Source organism: Notothenia coriiceps, unplaced genomic scaffold (assembly GCF_000735185.1).
Source record: "Notothenia coriiceps isolate Sejong01 unplaced genomic scaffold, NC01 NC01_scaffold00034565, whole genome shotgun sequence".
Lineage (NCBI taxonomy): Eukaryota > Metazoa > Chordata > Actinopteri > Perciformes > Nototheniidae > Notothenia > Notothenia coriiceps.
Window position 1 is genome coordinate 73,436 of NW_011367266.1, and position 23,217 is coordinate 96,652.

At 40.4% G+C, this 23,217-nt stretch overlaps 1 protein-coding gene across 1 annotated transcript in view; it reads left to right on the forward strand.

Annotated features, from left to right (window-relative positions):
* Positions 1 to 23,217, forward strand: part of utrn (utrophin) — a gene marked incomplete at its 5' end in the record, with an annotated part of 48,459 nt that overhangs the window by 19,913 nt on the left and 5,329 nt on the right. The window contains 29 exons of the mRNA XM_010790799.1: positions 404 to 561; positions 657 to 780; positions 864 to 951; positions 1,660 to 1,904; positions 2,528 to 2,696; positions 3,848 to 3,975; positions 6,493 to 6,630; positions 6,722 to 6,835; positions 6,980 to 7,135; positions 7,664 to 7,834; positions 7,976 to 8,167; positions 8,875 to 9,009; positions 10,107 to 10,256; positions 10,655 to 10,816; positions 11,748 to 11,879; positions 12,973 to 13,146; positions 13,284 to 13,439; positions 13,535 to 13,705; positions 14,326 to 14,505; positions 15,151 to 15,279; positions 16,332 to 16,502; positions 17,061 to 17,117; positions 17,313 to 17,471; positions 18,093 to 18,230; positions 18,376 to 18,471; positions 18,694 to 18,864; positions 19,053 to 19,225; positions 20,745 to 20,895; positions 22,724 to 22,899. Of these exons, the coding sequence (XP_010789101.1) occupies positions 404 to 561; positions 657 to 780; positions 864 to 951; positions 1,660 to 1,904; positions 2,528 to 2,696; positions 3,848 to 3,975; positions 6,493 to 6,630; positions 6,722 to 6,835; positions 6,980 to 7,135; positions 7,664 to 7,834; positions 7,976 to 8,167; positions 8,875 to 9,009; positions 10,107 to 10,256; positions 10,655 to 10,816; positions 11,748 to 11,879; positions 12,973 to 13,146; positions 13,284 to 13,439; positions 13,535 to 13,705; positions 14,326 to 14,505; positions 15,151 to 15,279; positions 16,332 to 16,502; positions 17,061 to 17,117; positions 17,313 to 17,471; positions 18,093 to 18,230; positions 18,376 to 18,471; positions 18,694 to 18,864; positions 19,053 to 19,225; positions 20,745 to 20,895; positions 22,724 to 22,899 (4,364 nt within the window). The remainder of the gene's footprint in view (positions 1 to 403; positions 562 to 656; positions 781 to 863; positions 952 to 1,659; positions 1,905 to 2,527; positions 2,697 to 3,847; positions 3,976 to 6,492; positions 6,631 to 6,721; positions 6,836 to 6,979; positions 7,136 to 7,663; positions 7,835 to 7,975; positions 8,168 to 8,874; positions 9,010 to 10,106; positions 10,257 to 10,654; positions 10,817 to 11,747; positions 11,880 to 12,972; positions 13,147 to 13,283; positions 13,440 to 13,534; positions 13,706 to 14,325; positions 14,506 to 15,150; positions 15,280 to 16,331; positions 16,503 to 17,060; positions 17,118 to 17,312; positions 17,472 to 18,092; positions 18,231 to 18,375; positions 18,472 to 18,693; positions 18,865 to 19,052; positions 19,226 to 20,744; positions 20,896 to 22,723; positions 22,900 to 23,217) is intronic.

The window sequence follows — 23,217 nt, forward strand, 5'->3', positions numbered from 1 at the left end:
TAACATTAAAAAGCTATAATAAATAGTATGATAATATATGATTGGGATAATATGGATTTGAAATTATATAAAGTTATGTAAAATCCCTTAAATTATTGTTGATTGTTCGATAGATAAGTAAAAAAGAATTAAACATGTAAAATACAGTAACATGAAGAGGTTGTGAGGTTTAGGATCTAATTAAAAAAAATTCCCAATAGCATAAGTTATTGATTTTACAATGTTGCAATATTGTTTCTTTAAAATTGAATTTATAATCGATTTTCAATATGAATTAAATAATTTTTCCTAAAAGGGAAGTAGGGTACAGATAATTAAATCTGTTGTTTCTAAATTAAAATTCTCTGCTCCCAACTCGGTGAGTTTGGTTGATGTCTAATTAATTCTCACTCTGACTGCTAAGGTAATGGAAGCTGTGACAGACGTTGGGATGACTCAGGTGGAAGAGCAGGTCGTCGTGGATACAGTTGCTGTGGCTGCTTCGATCGCCGACCAGGACTTGGCCCCGCCTGCTCCTCCTAAGAAACGACTGGTGGAGACAGATGCAGAAGTCAGACGATTGTAAGAACTTTGACACTCAGAACTTACCTCCTTTGTCAGGAAAGTGAAAGAATAAACCCAACCCCAATACACACATTGTGTTCTGTGTCCTGCAGGTTTGAAAATAAGCTGTCTGACCACTTGATCTGGATTAAAACATGGAAGACTTCCACTCAGGCGCTGGCCTCCACACACCCTGACACTACACCTGACACACCAGACCTGCAGGAGAAACTTAAGGTAAACCTGCAGGTGATTACAAAATACTTCAAATTAGCACATATTTTTAATAATCACCATAAATGTGTGTTTAATCACTGCAGGGTTTGGAGTTGGACCTCACAGAAAAGGACGCCACAGTGAGTCAAGTGATCCAGGACGGACGGGTCTTGATGGACCAGCTGGAGAGAGGTATGAAGGAAGGAGGAAATGGTCCTTTCTCAATCACACTGAAATTATTAGTGACAATAAACCAAACACTATTTTAAACAAATCCATCCAAGTTCTCAGAAAAGATGTTCCCATCTTTATTGTTTCTCAGAGGCTCTAACAGAAATCTTCCATTTCCCTGTTAAACTGTTCATCTCATAAGGTTTTACTACTTTTCTACAGCTGCTTGGTATTTTCCAGGCATTTACAAGCTTACATTTTTTTGATTGTTTTTCAGTTTTAGTAATCTGAACGTGTGTGTGGTGTGTGTGTGTGTTTGTGGACAGAGTTGTAAAAATCTGTCAGCCTGCAGGGTGGCTGACTCCATATAACTGCTCAATGAAATGAAGAGGCACTCAGGGTTCTTGATGTGTTTACACTGTTCTGGAGGCAGTGAGGGGTAGTCGAGCAGCACTCCTAAGTTAGAGAAGATTTGTTAAACACCAAACTTTCCACTAAACTCAACTTATTTTATTCCCTCATGTCTGCAGTTCTCTCATCCGTGCTGTGTTTTCCAATCTTTCATCCGCTAGTGTTTAATACTTTCGCTTCAGTGTCAGAAAACTCACAACACAGGCTGTGACACATTCCAACAAAATTATGCAAAAACACATTCAAAGTGTGCTTTTACTTTACTTGTGAGCCGTTTGAAGGGAGCGTTTATATTTTTTGACTTGTCTTTTTCTGTAGAGGGAGAGCGTGTGGACTCGGTGAGGGCAGACATAAACCTGATCCAAACCGAGTGGGATGTGTGTGTGCGGGAGCTGCAGGCAGCCCGTGAGCGAGTTCACACTCAAAGCCGGGTCAGAGCCGTGTCTGCAGAGCTGGCAGACCTCGACCGAGCCTTCGAGGAACAAGATCAATGGCTGGACTCGACCCCGACTGTAGAGAAGTGCAACGAGGCCGGGCTCAGAAGTCGGAGTGGAGAATGCCAGGTGAGAGTCAGCGTCTACATCCCCATTCACCCTGATCTCCTTTGTGTGACTTTAATCCTCACCCCTACCCCTTTCCTCAATCCTCTTACATTCAGATCATGCAGTTGCAGTCTCAAAAATAGTTCAGTTTTCACAGCAGAGATGAAACACTTCAAAAGAAAGTCATAAATCAAAACAACCATGAGGGCAAAATGGATATATTAACGTGAAAGAGTACCTCGGATGCTTGAGTCATTGAAAGGTGGCAGTTAAACTGAACTTTATTTTGACTTTGAGTAGAAAGGGATAACCTGTCAGTGTAAAGGATCAATCAGTCCAGAAACCTGTGACGTTTACTCCAGACTAACTTATTTCTTTGCGACTTAAGGGCACAAAATAGATCCCAAAGTTTAAGAAATTGCTGAATTTTTGTGTTCTTGTGTCATCATTCTCGATCATTATGAAACATAAATAATGTAATGTTTGATGCAAATCATAGGCTATATATAATATAGGCTAATATACATTTGAGCCAAGCTGACAATAGTTCAGATGAAGAAACGGCAACAATTGTCCCTGCTCAGTTATCTTTTGAAAGTTCTTCAGATACAAATTAGAAAGCGCTTTCCTCTTGTGTCCTTCAGTCCCGACTTGTCCAGATGACCGCCTCGAGCCCGCGATTGGAGCAGCTTTCTGCGGAGGTGGGGTCCCTAGGAGCCGTGCCCGCTCTGAAAGACAACATGGTGGTGGTATCGGCGCATCACGCCTCCACACTGCAGCGGCTACAGAGCAGAGAGCAAGACGTCCACAAAGGTACTTTTGCTGAACTATATCAAAAATGATTTATTAAATCAATGAACAGGAAAACTTCTAAAAAATCCCAAACTCTGAGCAGACCCCTTGGCGTTAACAGTACCACATGCTTTTCAAGGGACCTCTCAGCCTTGAGGCATGCTCTTATTTCAGAGAGCTGCAGTACAGATTTAAGCCTACCCTAAAACAAAGCCCATTTTCTCTCTGCTTGCTCCTGGCTCAAAGCTTTCAGGTTTATAGGGAGACTGAACGAGTGATAGCTAAGATCCGCAGAGCTCAGTCCTACAGGGGTTGTATAAATGTGACATCAGCTTTTATGAATCCTTGGCCTGCCACTGGTAATGGGTGCTGCCCTTATACGGCCTCCAGAAGCTCACAGATGTGTGCGTGTATCCATGAGTGATTTTGTGTAAGATCGTCCCTCTGTTCCAGCTCCATCTTCACCTGAAGACTTGGACCTGGAGCAGTCCTAAAATCAGGCACCGTTTTATAGTTTTTACTCTGGAATTTACATGCACTCCTATTGGCCAAAAAGAAGTCTGTAAAGGGAGACTTAAATGCTCTTCCCCACTCCTGACCCAAGGTGTGTGTGCTTGTGTCTGGTCTCTCTTTCCGTGCCTTTTAGGCTTTTACGACTCTCAGGATTTGGATGAAAGCCAAACAAAACCATTTTGTTTCTGCCTGAGGGCAATCAGCCTCCTGACAGGGCCTCTCTCTATTCCTCTCCCCACTACATTCAAAACCTGCTCTTTGTGTATAAACATAGCCAGATTATGTGAGCATTCAATCACCTGGTCCTTTAAAACACTGACCGAGCAGGAGAGGAGAAGAGCAGGAACAGCAAGTTCAATATAATGAAATATAAACGAGGTTGAAGTAGTCACAAATGGGCACTACTTAACTTTGTTTTTTCATGTAATCATCTTTGCCATGAACAGCAGATGAGCCTTGATTTTATAGTGTTTTTTTGTGTATTTGGCATGAGTGACATGTACCAATTGTTTAGAAGAGCACAACATAAAAACAGACAAACAGATCCTAAACCGGCTCGCTGCCCTCTTGTGGTTTCAAACCTAAAGCTATTGTCCTGATGCAAATAGCTTAATGTAATAGTTTATAAACATCTCACTCTCCTGCTTGTCTTCTTTCAGCTTTGACCTGTCTTGAGGCCAGCCAGTTGATGTCGAGCCAGGTGGAGGGCCTCGAGGCCAGACTTGCCACTCTGAGAGAAGGAGTTGTGGACATCCCTACAGCTGAGGGAGCAGTGGAGCGGGCACAGGTGAGCAGTTCATCAACTTGATACATGAAGGCTTTCTGTGAAAAACATAGTCCACTTTTCACTGAAACTAAATTTCAATCTGTGAAGTACATTTTCTGGCAAAACATTACATGTTGTTTATTGATTTAGTGATTAACACACACTTCAATATCATGGTTATACCTCCAGGAGCAATTTGGAGTTAAGTATCTTATCGTAAGACACTTTTCAGACCCTCTGATTGTTAGACGCTGTGCCACAGTTGCCTTCCAAACAACAACTTAACTGACCAGAAACCAAAACATAAAAACCTTGGTGGAGGTTACCACACTTATTATAATTAGAAAGTATTATTCTTGTTAGGTTGTATAAGAATAGTCTTGTTTATTTTATGGCTTTAAGTTTTGGTCTAACTTTATGTCTTGTTACATATTTTGTGTTGTAATATCTGTTGTTATTCTGCATCTTAATGTTACTAACTGCATATGCCAATATTCCCCTTTTTAACAGAATAAGGCATGTGTGGTTGAATATAAATTAAAAAAAAACCATTTAGTTAAACTAAAGAACACCACAGCCACTTGTTAGAAGAAAATGAAAATAAGTTATTTTCAATTGTTGTTCTTGTGGCTTATCCGTGGACTAAAGCTGATAAAGCATGTGCACTCTGACATCTTAGCTAAAAGGGTTTAATTGTTTGTGTCCGTCTTTGTGCTGGTACGTATATCAGAGTGACTGCTGTCAGTTTTTCTTTTCCACACACACACAACAATAGGTCCCTTTATCAGCCAGTCACTTCCCTCTGTACTGTATCCAACCTCTGTGTATAGGAAAGGGTGTATGTGTGTGTTTTGGTATGTAGCTTTGTGATATAGCTTTGTGATATATGGGTTGGTGTGCTTCGTGTGTGTCTCTGTGCGTGTTTCTCTCCTCCTCCATCCCTCGGTGGAATGTGGCTCAGTCCGGGCTGTTGTTATCGTGGCAGATAGGGCATGGTGCCGGGGAAGGGGTGGAGACATGGCACATTCTGGGCAGCGAGCCCATTCATGCTGCATGGAGCTCCAACAGCTCAGTGTGAGGCTGCTCAACCAGTCAGTCAGCCTGACAGCCACCCCACACCATCCCACGTCAGCATCAGAGTCCCATCAGTCATTAGGAAGTCGTAGTCATCCAATCTTTGCAGTATTGTTTCCTCATGTTTAAATTGATTATTTCATTGTACACATGCTGTATGTACGGAAGCCCTGAGAGGCAAATGAGAAAAAATATATTTAATAGTTTTCTCTCCTGTGTTTATAACGTAAGAACAGGGGGTAAAGGGTTTGCCAGGGTATTCTTCAGCAGTCCTTGATCTGCGTTACAGCAGTGAAACAGGTGGCCCAAGACGCTTTTTCCAGGTAAAAAATGAAGTTGGCCAGGATCACTTTACCAAGTTGGTCTTGGCAGGAAAAAAAAAATAATTCAGGATTGCTTTTGGTTTCATCTGTGCAAAAAAAAAAATAGAAGGTGATTTATTTTGTCAGGATAGTTTTTCTAGTGTTTGTTGTTGTAATACTCCTTTTGGCCAAAAGGGGCTGAAGCACACCACTAACACATGCTCTGAATAGAACTTGAAGCATTCATGTTCTTTCTAAGTTAGTTTTAATCCTACCATTCACTCAGCATGCAGGCACATAATCGATTTCAATTTTTTTGTTTTATTGGCAAAACATTTCCACCTGTTTCACAGATTAACTGAATTTGATGAACTTTACTTTACAATTATTTGGTTAAAACTCTTTTCCTCCACCTGTTGTCAGTTGCATACACAGTGGAAAAAACTATTTAGATCAGGCTTGAAAAAGGCCCCACCATCTCTCTTGCCTCTAAGGGCTTCTGTGAATTGCTAATGAAATCCGATGAATCATAAACATGTGGTAGCAATTGAATCACTAATATATTAACATGTGTTCAGCGAGTAAATGTGATTGTAAGGTTCTACAATCACATTGTCTGAATACTTTGGGCTACATTGTTGTAAACTCCCATACATCTTGCATCAACAAATCTTGTAGAAATCATCAGAAGTAAAGGTGTTGTGCAATGTTTTTTTATGGCCAGAGCACAAAGGCCTATTCCGGCTGATTTATTAATATTTAACTCGCAGACAAAAACAAAAAAACACCACATTTTTAACCACATTCTTGTTATATAGGAGTTATCGGTTTTACCAGGCTCCAGGTCAAGTAGCATTCACATAAACATCCAAGTAATTACAAGTGGGAAACCAAAATATTTTTGAAAGCTTTGCTATGAATTTGTGCGGAAACTCGGAAGTTCCTGAAACTAAACAAACATGGTTTACTAATGTTTGCCAAAGCCCGTTGTTTGAGATAATTAATCCTGAATGTTAGTATATTCAACAAAAAAGGCTCCTTCTACTTAGGTCTTTTTTTGTTATTGTTAGTGCTTGGTAAATTCATCCACAGAGAACAACAGCTGTGGTAGTTTCACATTACACAGTCAGTCGTTTTAAGCCTGAACTCCCCTTCCCCTCAGGGCCTGTGTCTGGATATTGAGCAAACACAGCAAGCCTCAGATTCTGAAGAACTACAAAGATGGAGTCAGCTCTCCTCCAGAGCTCGTGAGGAGCTGGGTACACTGCAGTGCATCCTGGGTAGCATGAAGGACAATCAGGTGGAGTAGCTGTAATTAGTCATACTGAAAGTCTACAAGCGTTGTCTTAACTTGAATGTTTTGAAATGAACTGGTTAAATGGTGTTTCTAGGTGCGTTTGGTGGATGTGGAACGTTGGTTGGAAGCGGTTGAGGAACTTTTGTCTCGTGATGCCACGGGGTTGGGCGACAAAGAAAGTTTAAAGGAAGAGGTTAACCAGTGCAAGGTTGGTGAACATGCAAAATGTTTACTTTTACTGTAGGACTGCAGGCCGTGACAATATGCATTCTGACATTAAAATGATTCCTAAATTGGTTTTCAATTATTTCAAAGTATAATCATGTACCTTTCTTACTTTGTTCTGCTTTAGGAGTATGTGAATGAGATGGAGTCAGTGGAAGGTTCGTTGAAGCAGATGGGAGAGAATGTGAGCGCTGTACAGACGACTGCAGTCCCAGGACTAACCCAGTGGGGGCAGGATAAGTTGGATGACAGCCAGAGCAAATGGGAAACACTCAGCAAAAAGGTGAAGACATTTATTTATCTTTTTGCAATATGTGCTGTTATGTCCTGCAAGAAATATGGCTTTCTAGTTTGTGTGAATGTAGTCAATACAAGCAAACAAATAAGACATGTTATGTTGTCTTGTTTTCACTGCACACAAACACTTAACACCTGAGATCATGTGAATCAATGTGACTCTGTACATATATATCATTATCATTATTATTATTATTATTATTATAAATACACACTATCATTATTATTATTATTATTATTTATTACATTACAGATTTTATTTTTATACTCCTGGACATAATTACTGCACTTTATTCCTATTCCTTTATTCCTTATTCCTTTATTCCTTATTCCTTTATTCCTTATTCCTAAGTATGTATGCTGCGTGTATTTTGTTGTCTTATGTTGTGATGTTTTTGTTTTGATGGCACCCTTGAAAGGGAGAAGCATTTATTATTATCTCATTGTACATGTATAATGACATTAAACGATTCTATTCTATTCTATTTACCTAATGTCACATGCTACCCCCCAGCTGCTGAGGCATCAGGAGTGCGTGGCGGAGAATCGGGAGAGGCAGGTGAATCTGAGGAAGGACTTGGCGGAGATGCAGGAGTGGATGACACAGGTCGATGAAGAGTTTCTCATGAGGGACTTTGAATACAAGAGTCCAGAGGAGCTGCAATCGTCGCTGGAGGAGATGAAGGTGGGAGTGCAGGCGTGGTCATAAAAAGTTTGCACAAAAAAACAAGTTGTGAAAGTATCAGTAGAAAAATACATATTATTACAGATTATTCCTTAAACTATCATCTCTGTTGCCGATGTCATTTTCATCTTACCTCCGCAGAGGGCTAAAGAGGATGTGCTGCAGAAGGAGGTGAAGGTGAAGATCCTGAAAGACAGCATCAACACGCTGGTGTCCAGAACATCGCCCCCTAGTGGAGGCAATTCAGAGGAGCTGACCTCGGAGCTAGATGTGGTTCTAGCAAACTACAACAAGCTGTGTGACCGCTTCAAGAGCAAGTGTCACACTCTGGAGGTAATGTTTGTGGGTGTGTTTGTGAACACAGAATGTGTTGTCGGTCAATTGAAGTCTACTAGCTTAAGTATACTTGCACCACAGCTTTACAGTGTATCTTCTTAGACCAACGATGGAGAAACAAGAAGCGTCATATTGGATTTAAAAATGTACTTAATGTATAAAAAGGTTCTGTGACTGCAAAAAAATCTCAATTTCATGTAAAACATTTTTTTACCAACTTGAAACTCCCATGTAGGAACAACATATGATTTATTCAATGTGTCATTACTTTGGCTCCCTTTTTGTTAATTTCCATGCAAACAACAAGAAAAGTTGGAAGGTCGCTGGTGGTTTTGTTTTTTTAGAGCTCGTTTTGAATTGTAAAGTCATAGTTCGAGGCACTGGTTTTAAATATCATCCCTTGACTCTTCAGGGTGAACGTCAGCCACCACTGAATTATTCTTGTCTTATTTATTTTAATTGTATGCATATTTTGCTGTTTACCTTAGGCATAATGATTTCTTTGTTGTAAAAAAGCATCACAGTTAAGTGTTTCTTTCATATTGTTATTCAACATTGTACATGAGGGCATACTTAATACAGCTCACTTTGTAGGAACATCATTTTTGTTAGTGCACAACTGTATTTAAATGTCTCTCATTGTGTGTGTGTGTGTGTGTGTGTGTGTGTGTGTGTGTGTGTGTGTGTGTGTGTGTCCACTGAAGGAGGTGTGGTCCTGTTGGATGGAGTTGCTTCAGTACCTGGATATGGAGCAGAGTTGGCTCAACACTCTGGAGGAGAAGGTCCAAGCTTCTGAAAACCTACCTGAGAGCACTGAGGCCGTCAATGAAGCTCTGGAGGTATAAAAACAAACACATACTGTAATCACATCTCATTCGTCGGCCATCTTTAACTTTTTTCTCTCTCTCTTTGACTCCAGTTTTCACTCTTTTTAAGTTTGATGGAATAGTGATATTGACTTACTTACACATAGTCCAAAATGTAATGTATTCATGAAATGGGTTGGTTTTGAATATAATTAAGGATGAGCTTAATTTCTTGATGTCTGTGTATAAACCTCACAGATCAGCATGGTCTGAGAAAGGGTGGATAGAAAAATAGTACATTTGATAAACCAAGCAGGCCATTTAATATTCTCTCTCTGTTAATATCCTAATTTCCTTTGACTTCCAAATTTCTTCCGCCTTGACTTTCTCCGTTGCTATATCTGTAGACTGGCCTGCAGCGTTGATGTCACACTCACTTTAATCAGAGTGCTGCTTCTGTAACATCGCATAGTGATGAAGGAAACTGAAGAAACCCTTGAAGACGATGTTTCCCCTTCCCCTCTTTGACCTTGGGTGTTGGCTTCTTCTCTTTTAATTAGTTCTCACCCCTATCCTTCTCTCTCTGTCTCTGTCCCTCTCCATTCTTATAATACTCCCTCTGTCCCCCTCACCCTTTCCATTCTCCCCCTAATCAGACTCACCCCTCTGGAGGGGGCAGACGCTCTGTCTCTGTTCATCCCCGCAGGGAAGCAAAAGCATATTTAATGACCCCACGTGAACAATGACTGTTGCATCCAAACAAATGGCGTCATTGGACAAGCTTCTCTCTCACTTGTCTCTCATTTCTCTTATCTGTTTGCTCAGCTTTTTGGATCTTTCTCATTTTGTCTTTCACCCACATACCCACACAATCATTTCACTCATTTACTGGATTTTCTTTTTCCTTCTGGTGTTCTTTCTTCTTCGAGTGTTTGGTTTCTAGCGTTTACTTTTTTCTAGTTTTTGTGGATAATCTGTGAAGCAATACTACTTTCTTGATTTTTGTTGGGACTTTATCAAAGGACTGTTTTATTTGATCTCTTCCTTACACTCATTTCCTTTTCTTCCCTCTTTGCTTGACGTTTTTCTGATGGTTTGCTCTTAACTTTACCTTTTTTTTTCATTACCAGTCTTTGGAGAGTGCGCTTCGTCATCCCGGGGACAACCGGACGCAGATCAGAGAGCTGGGTCAGACGCTGATAGACGGGGGCATACTGGACGAACTCATTAGCGAAAAGCTAGAGGCCTTCAATTCCCATTACGAGCAACTCAACCACCAGGTCAGGACCTTGGCTTTGATGGATGTGCATGTGTGTGTGTTACGGTCGATAAAAGGCATTCATTACGAGTTATTTTTGGATATCTTTTTTAGAAAAGTGTGAGCTATGCATTACCTTAACCTGTATATTTACATTTGATTCGTTGAGTCGTTTCTGCTGAAAACATCGCAACATTTTCACCAGATAATGTACATGTATTTCAGCACATGTATTTGTATTCACCTGTATTTTATTAATGTGCATGCAGTGTATTTAGAAGCATCTTTGAGCATTATCACATTAAGAAAAAAATACAAAAACAAAATCTTCGCTTTGGAAGGGTGTGCACATTCCACGTCTTTGAACTTGAACAATTCAAAGCCATAATTGAATGTCTGCTCGCCCCCGCCTCCCTCCAGGCGGTGAACAGACAGATCAGCCTTGAGCAGCAGCTGCAGACTCTGAAGGAGAACGAGCAGGCGCTGCAAACACTGCAGGAGTCTCTGAGCCAGCTGGACCACACACTCACCTCCTACCTCACCGACCGCGTGGACGCCTTCCAACTCCCTCAGGAGGCACAGGTACCGTACACATGTGCACAACACTCACTCTCAGCAGGACGGAAAGAGTGTGTCCCATAAATACAAAATAAAAAAAACAAGACATAAAAAGATTACTGATGGCTTTAATACAGAGTGAATTAGTTGCAGGATCAGAATTTTGATACATTTTAAAATGGAGAACAATTTATATATCCCCAAATTACAATAAGTTTACAAATGAGCTCTAATGCTTTCACAATATATGAATGGGTGGACATTTCATAATGATTTTGTGTGTAAACAGAATGGTTTGCACACTTTCCAGTTCATCAAGATTTATCTTAAGGCATCTTAACATGAATACATGGTTCATGGGTAATGAGTGAAACCAAAGCTTCACATTTCTGGTCCAGCAAACATCACACAGGACAAACTAGGAAAATGTAGGTTCATTCTTAATGGAAACTGCTCCAAGTAACAAAATACGGCAACACTAATGTGCTCAATGTTTCCAGTCTTTGGATGACAGCGTTTTCATAGCTTGAAGGCAAAACTAGCACTGTATGTTATTTCCCTTTCCTGCTACACACAAAATAATGGAGACATTTATTTAACAAGCAATGACACATTGTGTGCAACCCTCCGAACCTTTTAGAAGACAAAGAAATAAGCAAACAAACGTGATGGATGTTACTAAATCCAGTGCCTTTTTCACTTATCTGCAGGTTTTCCTACTAGAGTCCTATGGAACTGTAGAAAATACTAATTCAGTCTTCAAATAAGATACACACAGTGACACTCCTCCATAGAAGCTCTGAGAAATGAAACAGTAGTCAACAGTCAGACAAACTTGTTTTGATGAAAATAATAATATTTTGTTCCTAGATCTCATCAGCATCAGTAGGTGTAGAAGGGCCTTCCTGTATGAGTGCACATGTATTTATAGTGTTATTTTCAACTCTCTCTTCAGACCATTGGTGCAGAGATCGCAGCCCATGAGGTCACGGTGGAGGACATGAGGAAAAGGAACGTGGCCAACATGCCTCCGCCTTCCACTGATGGCAAAGCTGCTCGAGGTGGGACGATGCTGGACCAGCTACAGGTAACACTGACCCCTACTGGAGATCATCTGCAATTGCAGGAAGTCATGTCAACCAGCCTTCGTCAATACATCATTTAGACCAGGGGTGTCAAACTCAAGGCCCGGGGGTCAAATCCGGCACTCAACTTAATTTTATGTTGCCCCGCAAGAGCTTGCAAAGAATATAATATGTTTATTATAGAGTTAGATGCTACTTTACAGAAGCATGTTGCACATAAACTACATGTCCCACAATGCATCTCATTTTGTGACATGCGCACTGAAGAGACTTGCAATTATTTGCCCTAGACTTCTGCTTTCAGACGTAGTTAATTATGAAGTTATTACCCTATCCCATAATAATCCAATGCAGATATATTTATATATGTATTTATATATAGTCTTAAAGTTTTGCACTGGCTTTTAATACTAGTTGAACATAACATTTTGATATTTGTATGTGTTTTTATATGTTTCTAGTTATTGCGCTTTTTATCTTGTTTTTAATTATTGTTTTGTTATGTTACTCCTATTGTGTTATTTTATATTTGTTCCCTTAGAGCACTTTGGTCAACTGAGGTGGTTTTAAATGTGCAATATAAATAAATAAAGATTGAGATTGAAAGTTACAATCGGCCCTGTGAGTGCAACCATAATGCTAATGTGCCCGCGATGAAATTGAGAATGACCCCCCTGATATAGACATTAGAAGAAGAAAACTAAAGTGCCAATTCTTTCACAACCAAAACATAGAATCTTGATCAGATGAAGATGAAATCAGACCAGGCCAAGTGCTTGACTCTGAGTTGTTTTTTTTTCAGACAAAATGTTGAATAAACTGCCAAAAAATTAGTTTGACACAATACAACCTTATTAGGTGATCACAATATACGTGTAAAGTGTAATCTGATGCTGGCCTCCATATATAGGCTTGGGATACTAAAAAAGACAAATATGATTATATGAGAATTAATCTAACAAAATCCGATACCAAATATTTTGTAGTCATGGAAAAAATACAAAATTATGTCGGCAATGTTTATTGAATTTTACGTGTTTTCTGCTTCTGACACAGATGTAAAACTGAACTCTCCTTTCTCCTTTCCCTCTGCAGAGGAAACTGAGGGAGATCTCCACGAAGTACCAGCTGTTCCAGAAGCCAGCTAACTTTGAGCAGCGCATGTTGGACTGTAAGAAAGTCCTGGATGGAGCCAAGGATGAGCTGCACATTCTGGATATCAGGGACGTGGACCCGGAAAAAATCCAGTCTCACCTCGGTGGTTGCATGGTGAGGGCTACAACTTTTTCGATCTCTCTTATACACAAACCTTTTATTTGTGATTGGGTTAGTTTGGGTAGCTACCTATTTATGCAGCCACAAAATGTCCATGTAATCCTAACTCATAGGTTCCTTTTTTATTATAGAAACTTTACAAGTTGCTGAGTGAGGTGAAGCTGGAGGTGGAGACGGTGATAAAGACCGGCCGACAGATTGTGCAGAAACAGCAGACGGAGAACCCCAAGGCCATGGACGAACAGCTCACTGCTCTCAAACTGCTCTACAATGACCTGGGGGCGCAGGTAACTCATTCTTATATATATTTATCTTTTTCCATTCAAATATTCAACATCTCTGACACCAAGTTAAGACACCTTTGTTTCCCTTCTCTTTACAGGTAACAGAGGGCAAGCAGGATCTGGAAAAAGCTTTGTCTCTGTCTCAGAAGTTCCAGAAAGAGAGCGCCGCCCTGGAGGAGTGGCTGACCACCAGCGAGGCTCAGCTCCAGCAGAAGAACAGCTGTGGGGACATGCCAGCGGAAATTGATGCTGAGATCGCTTGGGCTAATGTGAGTAAACTGTCCCGACATGTCAGTGAATCTCTTCAGCAGGAGCAAAGAAATGCTTCTGCTCGTGGCCAGTAGATGGAGCATCGGGACAGGATGATCTCTTTCTTACACTGGAGCATTATGAAAAGAGCAGTGGTACTTTTGAAATGCTTCAGTTAAAAAGTGTTGATTTAAAATTGCATCTACATTCAAGTGAAATAGTATAAAGATTAGTATGAATGATTTTTGACTCTCTGAGAACCCAATTATCTGAAAAGGACAGAACATTTATTATGATGCCACACCCTGAACTTTAGACCCTTTAACACAAAACACTAAGCAATTAAAACTCAATAATTAGGAATTTAAATTAAGTCACAGGTTCACACTAAAATACATAAAAGTGTGTGGAAGATTCCAGCTCTCTTAATGTTTCTTTTTCAATGTTCGTTTTCTTATAGAGTTGAATATATGAATATATTGACCTTTAATCCATGCCATATGTTTGTTGGCAGTCTGTGCTGTACTGTAAATCCTAACAACAACAACTATCTGTTCCGGCAATAAATAATTGAAACTTGGAGCTCATCACATGTATAATATACTGTATATGAAGTTGTTTATGTGTGTTCCTCCTGCAGGGCCTGCTGAAGGAGTCTGAGCGTCGTAAGGCGGAGCTGTCCAGCCTGACGGAGACCAGCGCCGGCGTGCAGACGCTGGTGGAGGGCAGCGAGGCTCAGCTGGAGGACAAGCTCTACAGCCTCAATGAAGCCTGGGGCCGCGTCCGCACCTGGACCGAGGACTGGCTCAGTGCTGTGCTGGTGAGTGCAAATATCTCATAAAGTAAGGTTTAATAAATGAAGAGTTTCTGTGTTCTTTATTTTTATAATCTCTGAGTAAGTAAAATCTACCACGCTTATGGTTAAACAAACAAATGCTACTCTTAGGAGAACAAATGCATTCTGTCTGAGGCTGAGCCCATTCACATGCAATTTTTGTGGTCAATGAGAATCTTTGACTGTATTTCTAGGTCATATCCAATGTGCTGTGTTTTAGTTTTAAAAAGTTCATTCATCTTTTAAGTATGTTTCACACACCCTGGGCGGAGTAAATGGTGTTACAAGGTTATTTCCTTACAACCCAAAAGAAACCATTGCTCATGATGCTGTGTTAGTCAAATGGTTTCAGGAGCAATACAAAGAAATAAACGCAATGGAATAACAAAACAATGACATGCAAATCACCTCTTGAATCAAATATATTTGCCATTTGAAAAAAGTTTCTGAGGAGTTTCTTCTGGTAATTGTGCTCTGCAGCGGGTCATATCAAGGTAATGGAACCCTCAGAGAATCTTTGAAATGGTTTAAGATCAAGTATTGAATGGGGAAAACACAGGAGGAATTTAACAGTAATTCATGTTTTCATTTTGTGATGAAAAAACTGAGCCTCTTTTTTTGTGTGTGCAGAGTCACCAGAATGAAGTGGACATTTTAGATGAGAACTTGGCTCACATCAGCACCTGGCTGTACCAGACCCAGATCCACCTGGACGAGGCCGAGCGGCTCGCCCCGTCAGAGAGGGAGAAGGTGGTGACGGTAAGGCAGGAAGCTTTTACAGCCCTATGAATTAAGGGAGAGTGGCCCTATCGTGTGATCACAGCACATACGGCTCAACCTGTGAAGTGACCAGCCCCTCTTTTCTTTTACATATCATTCTAAGAGGCAAAGGCTTCATTTTTATAGCATAACCAATATCTTTGCAATGGGCCACCAACATTGCATCATTCAATGTACATAAGACATCAAGAGAAAACAAGAGAAATCATTGCAAGTAAATAGTGCAAGTGACAGAATTGTGCAAAATCGTAATAGAATAAGATAAAAAAAGTTAAAAAGAAAATAAAACAATCAAAATGCAATTGTAGAGGAGCTCGAGACACAGCAGCCATCTACGGCTCCATTATCATAACAGAGTGAGTAGTTTACATGTCTGAATATATGTAGGAATTGGCAGAGCTTATACCTTGACAAGCAGTCATAGTAGTTTATAATTGCTTTATGGAAATCAGTTCTTCTGGCAAGGAATTTCAATCTATGAGAATCCCTCAGGAAATCCTGTTACCTTGTGTTATTTTAATGTGTTTCTACATTAAAGGAATAGCATAATAATGATCAATCACTTTTGTACCGCAGCAGATATTATGCTTGGTTAGGAAAGGGATTTATCAAGCCCACATATTTGGACATTTTTACTGTGTAGTTCTTAATAATAATTGCCTAACGTCACCAGGATTTAATAAAAAAGAGACTGAGATACATTCAGGGCGAGAGATATGTTAGCGTATGGGAAACAACATAAAGAGAAAATGAGGAATGAAGTAAAGCTGAGCCTTTTATGGTAGTTTAAAATAATTTATCTTACAGTTAGATTGCATTCTTAACCCTTCCCTTCCCTTCCTCTCGCCATGACAACTGAAGGTCTCCACTAAATATCAGCTGTACCGGGCACTGCTAACCTTCATCACTTCATGCTTTGCTCAGCTCTTTGCTCTGAACCAAGGCTAGGCTGCCACCCGGTCCAAGAGAGAATGACTGATAGCATAAACTGGTTTAAATAGATGACCAGCTTCTCTGTCCTCTGTCCTCAGAGCATGCTGGAGGAGCTAGAGGACGTCGGTCTGCGAGTGGACAACGTGAGGGACCAGGCCATCATCCTGATGACCAGCAGGGGGCCCGCCTGCAGAGAGGTGGTGGAGCCCAAACTGGCGGAGCTCAACTGCAACTTTGACAAAGTCTCCCAACACATCAGAACTGCTAAGGTACAGTTTCACATACTTTATGTTAACTAGGGCTATTCACTTTTGGTCAAGATTGAGATCACTATTGTTTAACATTAATAGTCATTGACTTTAGAAACAGCGTGCATTTATGAAACTTTTTTTAAAGTCTTCTTGACTCTAGATATTCTTAATTTGAATATTATAGAACTTGATTTTTTAAACGTAAATAAATAGGATACATTTTTTTAAATTATTTACATTATTAATTAGATTACAATCTAGGATCAACTTTTTGCACCGCAACATCCTACTGAAAACTCCTTAACATATTTAAGATTTTGGTAATATTTGTAATATTCCAGTCGGCAACTCCGCAAAACAATAGAACATAATTGCAAGAGAAATATATGGCACAAATATGGTTTTATCTATTTTTATCCTTTTCTTCAATAACACACCTACAAATGCACAATTCAGTACTGAATGTAATTCTGCTTCACCTACAAAGAAGATTAGATTGTCAACTAGAAAGCATGTGGTATAGTGTTTACAGTCATAAGTAACATGTAATGTCTGTTTCTCTCTTTTTGCATTCAGATGATGAACAGTCTGGAGTCAGTAAGTGTTGACTTCAACCAGCACAAACCTCAGCAGGTACCGAAATTCCATCCATACCTAATAAAAAATAGCTAACAAGCCTTTTTAAGATAAAAAAATGCAATACTCTTCATGAAGCCAGCATATTATCACACATATTACTGCATCTGAACACTCTCATTTAGCATGTAGTCATAATCAGAAATTGTACTTGTTCTTGACCAGGGGTGTGTTTCTGCTCTTCCTCATCAGGTCATCCTTAGCCAGGAGATCCGAGCAGAGAGTCAGACCCGTCCTGCTGAGGTTCTGCTCTCCAGTGAGCTGAAGGACCTTAAGGCAGAGCTGCACGACACCCTGAAGGCTCTGCAGCAGCAGCAGCAGGACCCAACAAACATCCTGGATGATGACAAGGTAAACAAAGTCACCTTTCCATTTAGTTTGAAATGACCCTCTCAACGAGCAATGCTCACAACAATGGTGATGATTGATAATGATGGTAATATTGTGACACATAGACAAGGCATGAGCAGCCTAGTAGTAATTGCTTTGTGAAAATGGAGCCCCAAATGAAGTATTGTGGATAGGGAAATAGGCAATTCTATTAAGCTTTTCCAAGTTTTATGAGATTTTCTATGAGGAATAGGCCGGGCTACAGTCTATATAAAGCTGCCGCCTGATAAGACCAGCTTTGATTTGGCTTTTCAAGGCCTAACAAGTCTGGAATTCAATCTGTGTTATCAAGGTTTGTGACGTTAAACACACTGCCTACACAGACCTGACCAGTCCAAAGCAAGGTCAGCGTGCCAGTTGGGAAGCTCTTGCGTGTTTTAAACACACAACAGCATTTCCCTGAGAAACATTTCCACTCTGTTCAACAAAGAAGCAGCCTAGAGAGTATGTCAGTTCCTGCTGTGTAAGTTGTTATTTATTTTGCTAGCTGAATCAATAGATTTAAGAATTATTAGACTTCCTAGAAAGTTGGATGTGACTCGGAGCCTCTTGAACTCTTCATTTGATTTCTCTCTGCAACAGATGGACGAGGAGAAAGCCGGCGTGGAAGACTTGCTGAGAAGAGGAGAGGAACTGCTGCAGCAAACCTCAGACAGCGGTTACAGGGAGGAGTTGAGACTTCTGCTGCTCCGGCTGCAGAGCCAGTATTCTGCTCACAGGGTGAGATGCATTTAAGAATATGTTGTGTCTTCCTTAATCCGGATTTATATGGGAAATGTTTTTGTAATCTAAGGGGATGTAGCTCTCTGGGATATTTTGTGTGCACTGTTGCAGTTAGGTCAATATGTGTGTGTGTTTGCTTTAGGAGTCAAGGGTGCTACAAATCCGGAAGTTCGAAGCCTCTGTGGAGTCAACGTCTACCCACATCTTCACAGAGCAGATAAGCGAGTTTTCAGTCGAGGTGAGGGATTCAAACAGGCACAAGCACACGGTCTGCACACACAGACACTAACTAGGATGTTTCTTTAATCCCAGACTGGGCTCTTTCACTTTGAGTGCTTGATTTCATGTACTGTAGTGTTAGTTTTTAGCATAGAATGGCATGCAGGATAAGGTGTTAATACAGTTTATCTCTTTCTCTTCCTTCTGCCCTGTGTTTGTTTCCTGCTCATCTGTGCTGTAGGAGATGTCTTCAGTGGAGCGTAGCAGCGCTTTCTCTCTAAGTCCCTCCGACTACCTGTTGGACATCAACAAAGTTCTCCTCGCCATAGCCGACAACGAGTTGCTTCTGAACTCCTCTGAGCTCAGCGGGGGGCTCTACGAAGACTTTTCCAGCCAAGAAGACACACTGAGGGTGGGTTGTCAAATAAAAGTAATTGTAAAAGTAAAAAAAACAACACTAGTAACTTTTGTGTAGCAGTTTTCATAAAGTTAAAAAGAAGGGAAAGGGACATTTCTTGAATCAATCATTCTGCCATGTGTGAAATTCATTTCTCACCATGTTTTCTCTTTGTGTTCATATTGTATTTTGTCTTTTAATAGAACATCAAGGAGAGTCTGGAGTGTGTTGGTGAGCAGGTCACAGGGATCCATGAGCGGCAGCCTGATGCCATCCGGGATGCTTCGCCCACTGAGGTCGCCCAGATCGGAGACGCCCTCACACAGCTCAACGCTGAGTGGGACCGCCTCAACCGCATGTACAACCACCGCAAGGGGTGCGTACAGCAACTTCACACACAGACAGATCACACCTGACTTACACTCATTGTCTTGAAGTCAGGTGTGCAATCAAACCTCATTATACTTTTCTCGAAATATGTTGCAGCACAGGAACAGGTTCTGATTTCAGATGTAAACTTGTGTGAATCTGTGTCAGGAAATGTGTTGGAAGCTACAGGGACTATAACTGCCAGCTGTCCACTATCCAGGAGACAGCAGGAACAGATAAAGAGAGAGACAAAGGCACACAATCAAGCTCCCCAGACACACACATACACACACATACACACACACACACACACACGCACGCACACGCACACATGCACACACACACACACACACACACACACACACACACACACACACACACACACACACACACACACACACACACACACACACACACACACACACACACTGACCTTGATTACTATCAAAACAATTCCCCTGGCATAAACAATGTCATGTCTATTCACGTTTCAATTCACTCATTCACTGACTGATCCACACACAGGGTGACCTTCCCTAACATCAACACAATTCCTTGGGCGTAAACATTCTTCATTTGCTGAGTACAGTATGTGCACATGCTAGTATAAACTAGTAAGCTCATTTTGAAGATTGCACACAAATGCTGAAGCAGTCCGTCTGTAATCACAATAACCTCTGGGCATCATTAAAAATAAAAGAATGGATTATATTTGGTAAAATTGCTCATTCAAAACTCATTTCCTCACCATGTCGCTCTCATCAGATTTGTTGTGCTCCAAGCGCTGCTGTAAGAGGAAATAGACCTCATGCAGACCATCAGTGAGATAAAAATCCGTTTTTTTTATTAGGCATTTAAAGTAATCAGCCTCTCTGTCTATGCTGATTTATTCAATTGCATCTCTGTGAACTTTCCGGAGGTTGTCAGTGCTTCCTGATTGCTATGACATTTTCTAGTGTTTAATAGAGGTCAACTGTGCCTTTTTTTCTCTTATCATATAGCTGTAGAATTTCCCAGTAGGTAAACTCGCTTGTATCGTCAGAGACAATCATTTATTTGTCCCTATCTAATTCTATAGTAAGCCTAATCATCCCTAAACAAGAGGAAATAAAAACATTGTATGAGTTGTGGGGCAAATAAAGCCAGAATCCACTCATCATTCAAATGTAGAACCCGGCAAACAAAGAATTGCCTTAAAAGATTAAGTTGAGTTATTAGTTTCTGTTTGAGGGACATTAATCTCCTCCTTAAAATGAACTTTCACACTATGTAAGCTTCCATTTGTCTGTTTGATGTTTAATCAGACAAAATAAATAACATCCACTGCACACGTTTCACAAATCAACATATGTTTGCCAAAATGTGAAGCATGTTTGTGTTTGATATTTCATACTGCTTGTTTCTCATTTTAAATGTTTCTATTCATGATATATGGATCAGGTGAAGGTGAAAAACACCTTCTTTTTAATTTTGGAGGTTATTATCGTTAACAAACACTCGGTTTGTGTTCCTTTGTTCGGCTGCAGGAGATTTGACCGCGCTGTGGAGGAGTGGAGGCAGTTCCACTGTGACCTGAACGACCTGAGCCAATGGCTGACGGACACAGAGACTCTGCTGTCGGAGAGCGTGGGCCCTGATGGACAGCTGGACCTGAACTCTGCAAGACAACACCAACAGGTCAATATGTGGCCTGTCATAGTGTGTTCTACTGGAATTAGCATGTATACTGGTGTATTTCACATGATTTGTAAACATGCTTTTGGTCCCACTGCTACACAGACGTCTGTAAGTGTCTCAAAGTGAAACATATATATTTTTTTCAAACCATTTTTTACATTCAAACTTTTTGTCCCATATCATAATTACTCTATAAGCCCGGTGTTTACGCACTCCTTGAAGTTTTGGCCACAGTCCAGACAAGCCTCTTCACTTAGTAATTCAATCAATGCTCCTATGGCAAGAAACAATAAGTTTAAATCCATTATGATAGATTGATCCTTCAATACCTGGACCAAGAATGGATTAGTCACATTTAAAATACTCAACTCTTATCTCACTTTCCATCATTACCGCCCGACTCTCCTTAAATCTGCTTTGGAGCTCAGTTCCCGGCCCAAAGAGATAATTAGCGCTAAATCTATACTGAAGTCATCTCTTACAGTCTGAATGAGATACAGAACTTTCTGAGGATATATGGGGGGGTCTACGTTTGTTAAGATACACTAATCTTCAATTTGTTTAAATCAATACCATTAGAGATTCTACATACACTGGATTGGTCTAAAAATAAATGTTGGTTGCTGTGTAACACCAGCCACTGCATCACTTTTGTTTGTTCCAAAGATAACATATTGTTGGTAATAAATGCTAGGAAATATTCATGGTATTCCCCCTTTGTCATTATAAACACAAATTAGTCAAATATAGACTCAAAGTAGGGCTGCTCGATTATGGCAAAAATCATAATCTCGATTATTTGGGTCAATAATTGATATCACGATTATTAAAAACGATTATCCATTTACTTTGAAAACATCAGTTTATTGGAGATTTTTTTTTGAACAGTATGTTTTTAAAAGTTGATTACCCAGAACTTAAAGTATAATTCAACTAAAAAACCAATAAAAAAATAATATATAAAAATTAATAATAATAATAAAAAAATAATCGTTATATTTCGATTACGTTGTTTTCGTAATCGTTGCAAGTCATAATCGTAATTGCGATTTAAAATACGATGAATTGAGCAGCCGTAACTCAAAGTATCCCATATGTTTACAAACTCAAAGCAAGATTATCACCTCCCCTGGGAGAAGGGGTAATATGTTTGAAATATAAGCAGCTAGGTTTTTGGAAATGTTAGACCAGAGATAATTGCATTTTTATTCCCTAAGGGGAATAATGGGTACTATACTGTACGTGATGATAAACAAACAGACTGCACACCTACCTGCTTGTTATGCAGAGTAACACATGGAAAGAATGGTCGTTATGATGAGAAGGTGCCTCTAATTTTTCTTTGTTTGATTTATAAAGTACTAATTTAATTTCGGAAGGAATGAGACTCTTTGAAGCTGCTGCATCATCGCTGACAGCACCAGCGCCATTAACACCTTTATCAGTGTGATTTGCAAAGCTCCAGCTACTCTCCATTTCCCCAGGGCTTTTTCATGTTTTCACAGCCGCTGAGATTGATGCGAAGGATCAAGAGGATGGGAATTGAGAGATCAATTAGCTGACTCACCCTTTAGCAGACTTCACAATCCCTCACCCATGCTTTACGGGCCTGCCTTGGCAAGTTAAATCTCTCTTAGTGGGAGAAGCAGAGATAAAGCAGCTTTAATCTCAATCTGCCACAAATCATGCTTCTGTGTCAATCACAGATCTGCTTGGGGAGATGGACTTGAGCAGGGGATTTGTTCCTGAGTGTATCAGCTAATGCTATTTGATTGATCTGCGATTCCACCTTTTTGTGCTTGATTTGATTCCTTTTTCCGTATTATAGGAGCTGGAGGAAGGTCTCGTCAGCCACCAGCCTGTCCTGGCTGAACTGACCCACTCTGGGGATGAGATAACCGGGCAGCTGTCGTCCCCTGACGGAACCCTGCTTGAGGAGAAGCTTGACAATCTCGGTCAGCGCTGGAGAACGGTCAACCGCCATGTCCTTGAGAGGCATCGCAGGTACTGTATCCTCGGAAAAACACGGGATGTTACATCACTGATTGAAAAGATTAAGGGGATGTGGTCAAATGTGGATACAACACATGATAAATATCAGTGCTGTGTTTAGCTTGTATAACATTTAGTTTTGCAGTATAATGTAGCACAGAGGTTAGCACCCCCTCTCAATCACTGACAGTCTTAGCTTCCTTATCAGTGTTTGGCAGATTAACAATATCAGTGAAGCTAATCAGTCCATAACAGTCATTTAAATGTACATTTCTGAAATATTCCTGCAACCTGCGGGAAATGGAGATCCTAATCTGAGTACATTATGTG